We start from the raw sequence: 10,989 nt of genomic DNA on the forward strand, positions 1-10,989 counted from the left end.
GTGGGAGAGAGTGGAAGAGGGAGAGCGGGAGAGGGAGAGAGAGCGTGCAAGAAAGAGAGAGAGCGGAAGAGAGGGAGAGAGGGAGAGAGAGCATGCAAGAAAGACAGGGGGAGAGGGAGAGAGAGCGTGAAGGAAAGAGAGAGGTAGAGAGAGAGGGATAGTGAGAGAGGGCACGCGAGAGAGAGAGCAGAGCTTTTGATTGCCACTGACAGCCTCACTAAGCTCTAAGCAAAGCCTTCACATACAGCATCGTACGTGTGTGAACGGAGCGGTAGTCACTCATGCACACAACCATATCAAGTAAGAACTGTATTATAGCTTTAAAGAGATTGTTAGCTGTGCAGTAAGTTGGTTGCTCATTCTGTCATTCAGTAGCATGTTATGCTTCGAGACACAGGCTTACAGAGAAATCTTTATGTAAGTACAGGACTGCAGCACTGCCTGTCCATTTTTGTCCCAAAAAAATTATTTGGGTGGACAGGGGGGGGCTGATACTTTTAGTCGACGTGCAGCAAAATGTCAAATCAAATGGAGCACAGGCTCCAAGTGCAAAAAGAGGGAGAAACAGAAAAAGCCAAAACCGAGCATTAATATGCATCAACTCTTCTTAAAGTAAATCTGGGCATTGGAGCAAATGAAGCAGAAAGGAAAAAAATTGGTTTCTGAAGAAGGCTGCACTGCAATCTCAGCCGGGTTTGTCCATTATATTAACCTCTGAGATTAGGTTGAGATTGCTCCCTCATCTCCTGCAGATTAGTTCTATGCCAGAATCTAGGTCTTCATTTGATTAGTTTATACTGTATAACATCCCAGACTATGACAATTATTTTTTATTTTTAAAAGAATGGTAAGAGGATTTGTAACTCCTACTCAGCCATTAAGTACGTATTAGTGTGAGTAACAAAAAAACAAGCCAAAGCGTTCATGAATTAAGAGCTTCTTTCCCTGGCTGGATGTTGGATGAATTCTATTTCTCTTGATGAAGCTCATCAAAGCAATCTGCACATGCATAGCTACTGTATGTACCTTGCAAGGCTGGATCTAATGAGGAAATTAGCATGCACACATGTCAACTAAATTAAAATTGGGATTCAGACCAGAGTTTGAGGGTGCTGTTAGAATTAATTAAAACACGATGCTACCATCAGATTAAACTGATTACTGATAACTGATTGGCAAGGAGGCAAAATCATTATGAATCTTGCTTAGTTACTACATTTATAGTTAGCCTCCCTCCCCAACTGACCAGACGGCAACGCTCGCCTCCAGGTCTAAAAGACCAAAAAAATGCAGATCATATTCCCTGTTGGAGATTTGATCTTGCTCAGCTGGATTGGTTGAACTTTAACCTTTGGCTCGTGTTGCTGTGGTAACTTCTTCATATGGTGAGGCTCAAGCACTTTCTTTTTGTCGCCCTTCCCTAGAAAATGCATGTTCGATTGGGTCTGTTTGCAGCGATAGCTGTTCTGGAGTCCTTTGCTATGCCTGTGAATCTCAATATGTTTAGTTGAGTTTTCGCTACCAGAGCACTGCAATGAAATCATGGATGGAGTGGAAAAGTCCCAATGTTGTATCTAAGCACACACACACACACACACACACACGCACACACACACAGACACAGACACACACACACACACACACACACATACACACACACACAAACACACACACACACACACACACACTTACACACATACACACACACACACACACACATACCGCACATACAGTTTGTCTCGGTGTGGGAGAGAAAGTGTCAAGAGACGTGATTGAATGAAACAAAAGTGTGGACAACATACGTATACGTCCATATACGAACGACTCGATTCTGCTGACGGTTCCTCCTCGCTCCAAGGCTCTGAAGAACTCCGCTCACCTTTCCCCTCGGTCAGCTGATCAAATCTGCCCCATCCTGGGCAGAGTGACCCTCTCCATCCCGGGACGCCTTATCTGTCTATTGTTGCAGATATCTAATAATATTGCAATACCAAACCTATTTTGGGCTAAAGTTTAGCGGACTGCCTTGCTGGAAATCCTTTTAACATGTGGCGTTGTTGATTTGTTAGCCGTTGTAGTTAAACGGCAGCAGCGCTATCCAGGAAGCTATTATTGTGAAGCCGCAAGGGAGGCATTGAAGAACAGAAAGAACAACCGTTCAGGTGTCTTATGATGAGGCTGAGCCCGGGCCAGACGTTTGATGCCCTCTTCTTTGTTTATTCACAAGACATTCGTCCGTCTCTGTGTAAGGTAAATAAGGGTCTACAGGGGCTAACTGCAGTTGGGTGGGTATGAGCGCTAAATAGGTTTTGGAAAGGTGTGAACTTTACAAACACGGGCGATAAATGTGGTACGGCTTCCGTAACTCTGAAAAATAGATTCTGCGGCCACCAGCTCAATGGCTCTGCAATGATTTCCGCTCATTCCTCGTTCCCCGATACCGTAGGAGAGGCAACCTGAGCGGAAACAAAGGTGAGACTCGAAAGGAGGGGAGGACTGATGACTCGGCAGAAGTCGGCTTTTCTGTATACTCCCTTTGTATTAATATAGGAAAGAACGTGCTTTAAGAGTCGTTATTATAAAAAGTTTTTTTGAAAAGTGACTTGAATACGGATGGTTAAATATATATCTATGGATTGTTTGAACGCCGACCTTGAATTAAGGGAACCAATAGAACGGCGCTCGTCCTCATCCCCTTCTGTTTTCCTTTTCATCACAGGTCTGCGCGGGACAGCGAGGATGAGGACGATGAAGACCGGCGAGGGCGGAGCTGCACGCTGCAGTACCAGCACGCCATGGTGCGGGTGCTCACCCAGTTTGTGGCGGAGGGGCCCGACGCGCGGGGCCCAACCAGCTTCATGCTGGGCAGCGACTGGCAGGTGGACATCACCGAGCTGATCCGGGACTTCCTGAAGGTCGAGCGCCCCCACGTGGCTCGCCTGCTGGACGGCAGGGTTCTCATGGGACTGGACGTCGGGATGACCGCCATCCAGGTGAGCTGAGGGTCTGCAAGGAGAACACTTTGTAGGGTGTACCTCCTTGCACTTAGTACTTAGCGATAGTACTTAGCAATGTGTAGCGTCTTATCCTAGCTATCTTTGTTGTATACGGGGAATGGGTTAACCTAAAAATTGTTAGTGCTTGGCACTTGGTTCTATGAACATTCTTATTGTACCAACAGCGATATATTGATTCTCTTTCTGACAAATGTACCTATTGTAAGTCGCTTTGGATGAAAGCGTCTGCTAAATGCCCTGAATGTAAATGTAAAGCCTGGTTCCGCCAGATTTAGGTTGTCTGTTTCTGATGCTATTTATTTCACAAAAGTCTTGAAGCACAGTAGAAAATGTGTTCAGTAAAACTCATTGTACCATACAATATAGTTAATTTTCACCAAAATGTATTTAATCTCATGAGCAGTTTATTAAATGTCAGAAGGAGTTAATTTAATCTCAGGAGAACGATATCCAGAGTTACTGAAGTAGGAACAGTAACCACATGAAGCATACTTGATCACCATACCAGGTTTAAGTGCTGAATATTTGAACCGTCTTTCGCCGGGTTAGCTTAGAACAGACATAACTTTATCCCCCCTCTACCCTGGAAGATCTTTGAAATGAATCAGGAATCTGTTTAAAGGACTTCTTCTTTCACAAAAGAAACACCTTATTACGTCAGTGTTTATGAGAGACAAATATACTCAAGACTGGTTCAGTATATTAGGTCCGCATCCATAACAGATCTGGCGGCAGGACTACCTAGGCAAGGGGGCATCAGAAATGACTGATGGGGCGCAACCATTGTTCACTCGCTGATAACACAGGAGGGATGATAATCGATGGTGGTACAATTACAGACAGGTTTTCGTAGCCCCCCACGGATGTTTTGCCAAGAATACAGGCTACTGCCTCGCTTTAAAGCCACTTCAATATGAGCTGTCTTTCCCAGAAAGGGACATAATAGCCGGCGTAAGACCACAACAGAGATTGGTCAAGGTCTGCCCAGCCTTATCGATGTAATGCAAGGCAAGCAACTATTCTTCAATTTATTTAACTTTCACATCACATCCTCTTCTTGGCAGCACTGCCAATGATGTAATAATGTCTACGCCTATTCTTTTACTTTAATAAGCGCAGTATTATTTCACATGCATTTAAAAAATATGCGTGGGATCATGAATTATGCAAGCCCAACCGAGCTGCCTCTTCATTCCGAGGATTCAGATATTCGATTCAGCAGCTCAGTGAAACGTTTCTCTTATTCCTAGTACTTTGAATGACCCCGCCCTTCTGTTGGGAAGGGCGTTTTTTTTTTTCAGCTGCTAAAATTGTCCAACTTTGATGTGGCATGCGTACAATAGTGTTGTGTGAATGAATGATGGATGGGGCAGATTGTGTGATAGAACGTTTAGTTACCAAACTCAGTGGGCACGACGTATGAACTGAGGAGGCATCGCGTCCTTTTTTCCCTGGGTGCGCCGGCCTGATCCGCTCTGAGCCTCACCCACGTGGTACTGGCTGCCCGCTGGTGGCCCCAACTGAACTCTCTGGGAGGACAAACTCAGTGGTGTTACTGTGATTACACTTAAAAGAGCTAAGGTCATATATATATCTAGCCATTACAGCACCACTGATACCCTGCGCTGCAAAGACTATAGCGAATGTCGATGTGCGGACGTGGTTTGCACATACAGCAAAGAAGTATCCAGTGTACTTCCCAAGCTGCCTTCCCACCAGAGATAAGACAGTGTGTCTTGTATATAGGTCAGACTGTGGCTGCTGTTCTTCAGGATTACAGGTAGATGGATTCTCTAAGGGTTTCGAAACAAATCTCGTAATGTAAAGCAGGGGCATTATCTTACCAGCCAGGCCGAGGTGGGTTGTCGGGCTGATCTCCTCACAATGACCAAAGACAGAAATCTTCGCTTTTGCATTTCTTGCTATTACCCCCTCCCCCCTCTACCATCGCTCTCTCTCTTGCTCTCTCTCTCCTGCCTATCCCTTTCGTTCTCTCAATCTCACTTTCTATATCTCTTGTTATCTCTGCCACACACCACAGGTGCTGTCTCCCCTGTCAGACTCCATCCTGGCAGAGAAGACCATCACGGTGGTGGACGACAAAGTGACCATCACGGAGCTGGGGGTCCAGATGGTGACGGCTCTGTCCATGGCCCTGCAGCTCAGTCAAGGGAGCAACAGAGCCATCCTGGCCACCACCACCAGCCCGGAGCTTCTGCAGAGCCCAAAGCAGGTCAGAGGACCAATCCTGCACACAAAACTTCTACAGAAGAACATGGAGTGGGGCGGTCGAACCGATCCGAGACAAAAGTCCACACGCCTTTACTCGTGTTTATTTTCTTGTCTACTCAAAGGGATTTCTGACACTGGTGTAGCATGAGTGACTTGGGGAATTTGAAAACATCCTCTGCTGTCAACTCCCTCCCCTCCATTTTCATGATATAAGACTACCTTTCACGATATAAGAAGCTGTAATTTCTGAGGGAAAGGATGGAGAAAAATGCCAAGGACGGAGTTATGCAGAGTTTCCTGGTTTGTCCCACAGATATTTTTAGTGGTCTACTCAACAGATATTTTGACTGTGTTCTATTAGTCCCTTCCAATCGATGGGCCATTTGTTGTGGTTACGCCGGTAAGGATGTCCTCAAAACAAATGTAAAGAGACAGAAAAGAAAACGCTATGCCCACAAGAATTTGAGCTCTTCTCACTCAGACTTTAGATTTTTATATGAATACTAATTTGTGAGTTCAAATTAACTTGAGGTTAAAAATGTGGAGATGTCCAGCAGCCTTTTTTCTTTTTTTGGCAAGAAAAAACAAAGGCTCATGTCCCAAGCTAAACTGAGGAAGTTCAATGACTTGCATGATTTTGCAACCTAAGAACTTGTATGAGTGTATGTGTGTGTGTGTGTGTGTGTGTGTGTGTGTGTGTGTGTGTGTGTGTGTGTGTGTGTGTGTGTGTGCGTCTGCGTGTGCGTGTGCGTGTGCGTGCGTGTGTGTGTGTGTGTGTGTGTGTGTGTGTGTGTGTGTGTGTGTGTGTGTGTGTGTGTGTGTGTGTGTGTGTGTGTGTGTGTGCATGTGAGTGACTGTGTTTGTGTCTTCATCTAACGTGTGTATTTGCTTGTTGCAAACTCTAACCCTCTTAAGTCCGAACCTTGAACACTACAATGCAGGACATAATGTGTTTCCTTGGGCGCCTCATAGAAATGGATAGCATAAACTCTGGGCGTGCAAAAGCAAGACCACAGTTTCCATCTTCCCCTCCCAAAAAAAAGGGAAATGGTTTACAGGCTAAAACTTGTTTGCTCCTATCCTCTGTAGCTTCTCCTTCCCTGCCTACCATGGTTTGTTCATGGTACCCCCTCCATCGTTCCCTCTCAAGGGCCCTCATCCCCCCACTTCCCCCGTCAACCATCCCTTCATCCCTGGATGAGAAAGGATGGGGTTGGTGGTGGTGGTGGTGGTGGTGGTGGGGGCTACTCTAGTCTTATCTGCCATCTCCATACACAAAGTGCCCGTGTGGGGATAAGCTGGCAGCACTGTCTTGGTCTTCTCCCGGTAATTAGAGAGCATTGAGGGACCACAGCGCTGCCCCCCCCACTGTGAACCCATGGGGGTCGCTCCTCTTGTAAGATATTCAAAGTAGAATTTTGAAAAACGGCAGCTGTGAAAAAAGTTTGGCGACGCTGGTGTGTATGTGTATGCATGGATGTATATATGTGTGGCGAATTCCTGTTTGTAGGGGATAACTCTTTAATGCTTGTGTCTGATCTTTTTCCTGCGCCCGCAGTTTCTTTTAATCTGCCCCTCCCCCACCACCCCCTCCCCCCTCAGAGAGCATTAGCGAGAGTTAGCGGTCGCATGGCCTCCAGTGAGATAGCCTTCTGCTCCTGGTTGAAACACAAGGCTGTTGTACTGGAATCCTTAACAACCTGCCTTATTGCACAACACTTCTGCTAACGTTAGTATATTACACAGGAAAATATGATTATACAAATATTTTATATGAAAAGTACATATTATATTCTGAATATTATTACTAAAAACAAAATTCACAATCGAGAAAATAGTAATAGGGAGAATAAACACAAAGATAGTGTGAGAAAAAATACTACACAATAATTTTCCATCGACTGTATGGGACCATAGCCAGCTCGTATCGTAAAATGTCAAGAACAAACTTGTAATGTGATCACAGGGCCTACTTTCATCAGGACAGCATACACATTTCCCCTCATCACGGCCCTTTAATGTATTGTGGCCAGGCCTCAGAGTGCCTTACCTCATCTAGGAAACGCTGAAGTCCCACTCTTGTTAGGGCAGGCATCATCTCTAGAAACGGATACCTGGATAACAACGCAGCATCTGGAGGCAAGGGCACAGATTTTGAGATGGGAATCATCTGGTTTCTTTTCGGCACTCTTTTTGCACTCCACGTAGTATTGACCAATCAGAGCGATCAGTCTGTGGGGAGCGAAAGAGGCAGAACCGATTGTCCATAACGCGAGCTCGGAAGCCATTGGCAATTGTCTGATTTATCTTTTGTTAATTTTTTTATATATATATCTGCATTCAAACAATGCAAAGAACGACTGGCGCCAGACGAGGAAGGCGTGGCCCGGACATCCACTGGCGACACCGGATGCCGCGTAACAAAATCTGTGTCACTGAAACGGTGGTGGTTAACCACAGAGGATCATACATTAGCGTCAGACGGGCTCTAGGCTCCGACACCGGGGAGGCAGTGACTAATAGATCATTTATCTCACCAACTGACTCATCAGATCGCAAATGATTCTGGTCTCAAGAGAAGGCTTTGCAGTCAATTGCTTTCTCACAAAGGACAACAGTGTATCAACATTGTTCTCCTCTGTGTCCCGCAGTCAAGGCCTTCTCCTACTGGGTTTTATTTATTTTTAGATTTAGATATTAGATCTATTTAATTCTTACAAAGGGACAAAATATATTAATGAACATAAAAATAGAAAATAAAATGTAAATATACAGGATTATAGCAGTCGGCTAATTTCCATCCTTAGCCCCTGACTGGAAGATGGTCCCTAAATACATTTAAAATAAAGTGAAATAAAACAAATCATAATATGCAGTAAAACAGACACATACTGAGTAAAACATCATCATAAACATAATAGACAGGGTTAACAGATCAGCGGCAGTGGACAAATTATAAATGATCCCAGCTAGTGACCACACGTTTGTTTTTTCAGAAGCCATTTTTTATGATTTCTGAAAAAATTAGGTAAGAGTTGGTAGTTTGCGTATTGCACTTGGTATGGAGTTCCAGGTATTGGTTGCTTTATAAGAAAGAATTGCCTGGACAAAGGCACTTCTCCTAAAGGGAACAGTGAAATTACCTCTGGAGCCTGCTCTGGTTGTGCTGTTTGTGTTCCTTTTGATATATTCCTGTAAAGGAGGTGGAGCTAAACCATGAATCATTTTAAAAACTAAAATAATGTCAGTCTATTTCACATTGTTTTCCATATGTAGCAACTCAAGTTTCTTTCAAATCTGACAGTGATGATACATTTTAGGTTTTCTATCTAAAACTTTTATAGCTTTTTTATATGTTGACTCTAGGGACTTTAGGGTCGTCTTACAAGATGAGGCCCAAGTTGCTATGCAATAGGTCATGTGAGACGTGATCATTGCATCAAAGTATAGCATAGCTGCTTCAAAAGTAAGGTTGTTTCTTATGTATCTAAAGTTGGACAAGTTAAATTTAATTTTGTTGACAGTTTTATTGTGTGCTGCATGAAACTCAGATGTCCAAGATCACATCTAGGTATTTCAACTCTTGAACTATTTTCTATTTCTTTGTTCTCTGTCTTTCTCTTGCTCCACAGGAGGCAGTGATCAGTGCCTGGCTGCAGTTCAGCGATGGCTCCATCGCTCCCCTGGACCTGTACAACCAGGACTTCTTCGTGCTGACCGCCACCTCCCTGGACGAGGAGGTGGTGAGCGTGCGGCAGGATCCCTCCTGGAAGTGGCCCATCATCGTGGCGGAGGCGGAGGGCCAGGGTCTGCTGGTCCGCGTGGAGATGACCGTATGCGAGCTCTGCCAGAAGTACAAGCGCCGCAGCATCCTGGCTGCGGGGAACTGCAACATCCGCGTGCGCTTCGGGCCGGGTGATCCCCGGGGCGGGGCCAGCGACTACAGCCCCGACGGGGACGAGGTGCTGGAGACCAGGGCCCGGCTGTCCCCGTCCCAGGACAGGACGAGTCTGGAGACCCACTACTACGGCAGCTCTGTCTCCGACATCGAGGACGGGATCCTCAAGCGGGCCACCACCACCAAGAGCGTAATCCTGCGCCGCCCCGCCGGCGGGAAGCTGTCCAACGACGGCGGCCAGAACGGGCCCGTCGACTTCTCCGACTTCCCCGTCCAGGTGGACCTGCCGCGGGGCCGCAATCTGGACGACGAGCCGACGCACAGAAACCGAGGCCTCACCGACCTGGAGATCGGCATGTACGCCCTGCTGGGGGTGTTCTGCCTGGCCATCCTGGTGTTCCTCATCAACTGCATCTCGTACACCCTCAAGTACCGCCACAAGGAGCTCTCCATCGAGGGCCAGGAGAACATGAACCACGCCCACGACTGGGTGTGGCTGGGCAACGAGGCGGAGCTGCTGGAGAGCCAGGTCAGCCTGTCGCCGCAGCGGGACGGGCACACCTCCATGATTGACTGCAGCAGTGGGCTGGAGGAGGGCAGCCACCTGCTCAACGGCGGCTCAGCGCAGAAAAACGTGCAGGGCCAGGTGCACCGGGCGGCGGAGCACGGCTGCCCGGCCAAGGACAGCAAAGGGGACTCGCCCACCACCAAGCGGAAGAGGGTGAAGTTCACCACGTTCACCACCACCATCCCTCCGGACGGCAGCTACCCCATCGTCAGCACGCTCAGCGCGGGCCACGGCCAGGACATTAAGTGGGTGTGTCAGGACATGGAGCTGGGGGACTCTAAGGAGCTCCGCAATTACATGGAGCGGTTGAACGACAGCGCTTTGAAGGAGGTGGCATAGTGCGAGTGGTGCCCTTGTAACAAACTCAACCGATGCCTTTCATAGGAAAAATGGGTGCGGGTAGAAACTCGCCGTGTTGAGTAGAAGATTTCATTGTACTCAATAGGATAAAAATAGCATAAAAAAGTTACAGACACGGATGACAAATCACAAACTCAAAATATGTGTCCGTGAGTGACGGTAAAAGGGATGCTCTGTTTTTTGTTTGTTATTTTCCTCACTGTTTGTTATTCCTCTGGTTCCCTTTTATCATTCTTCCCTTTTCATGGTTTTAAATAGAATCACAGGATGTCCGCAGGATGAATCTGCATTGAGTTTTGAAGTACTTTGATACAGATGACTAGAGACTGAAGATATAGATATCTAGATAGATGGATAAATGTATTGGGGTGTGTGTGTACACATTAAATGGTTTTGGAAAGTCGTGCAACATTTTGATTATTGATTTTCTATGTCCCACCCTCAATCATTGGTGTCAAGAAAGACATGAGCCATCGAAGTCCTGCATGTACTGGACAAAAAAAAGGCACAACTCCTCTGTCCATAGTCATCCTCCCAAACACGAAAGAAAACATGTCCTACGAAAGAAATGTTATGTATATACTGACCAACCTACAAAGCATTGTACTATTGCACTGTATATTGTATTTTCATATCATTTAAAAAAAAAAGATATTCCACTCTGTTAATAGTGTGTAAACCTTTTTTGTATCTTCATCTATTTTTTGTCTTTTTAGACTCAAAGACCAGTGTGAGACCACAGGTTCCTCTGACTGTAGGAGAGGGTCCAGAAAATAGCTTAGAGGAATCTAGTGTTCCTCTTCCCTTTAACAGCAGGAATAATCATTCCTCATTCATTGTCTCACCATCTCTCTGTTCCCGCTTTAGCAGTGACTTATTCAAATTAACTGCCATTAGAAAATGAAACTTTATAA

The 10,989-nt window shown here is 45.9% G+C and overlaps 1 protein-coding gene across 1 annotated transcript in view; it reads left to right on the top strand.

The window, feature by feature from the left end:
• LOC130384858 (transmembrane protein 132C-like) overlaps positions 1-10,729 on the top strand; it is a 126,258-nt gene extending 115,529 nt beyond the window's left edge. The window contains exons 7-9 of the mRNA XM_056593244.1: positions 2,720-2,993; positions 5,059-5,250; positions 8,882-10,729. Coding sequence (XP_056449219.1) covers positions 2,720-2,993; positions 5,059-5,250; positions 8,882-10,054 — 1,639 coding nt within the window. The 3' untranslated portion in view covers positions 10,055-10,729. The remainder of the gene's footprint in view (positions 1-2,719; positions 2,994-5,058; positions 5,251-8,881) is intronic.
• Positions 10,730-10,989: the final 260 nt, after the last annotated feature.

The sequence above is a fragment of the Gadus chalcogrammus genome, chromosome 6, assembly GCF_026213295.1.
Source record: "Gadus chalcogrammus isolate NIFS_2021 chromosome 6, NIFS_Gcha_1.0, whole genome shotgun sequence".
NCBI lineage: Eukaryota > Metazoa > Chordata > Actinopteri > Gadiformes > Gadidae > Gadus > Gadus chalcogrammus.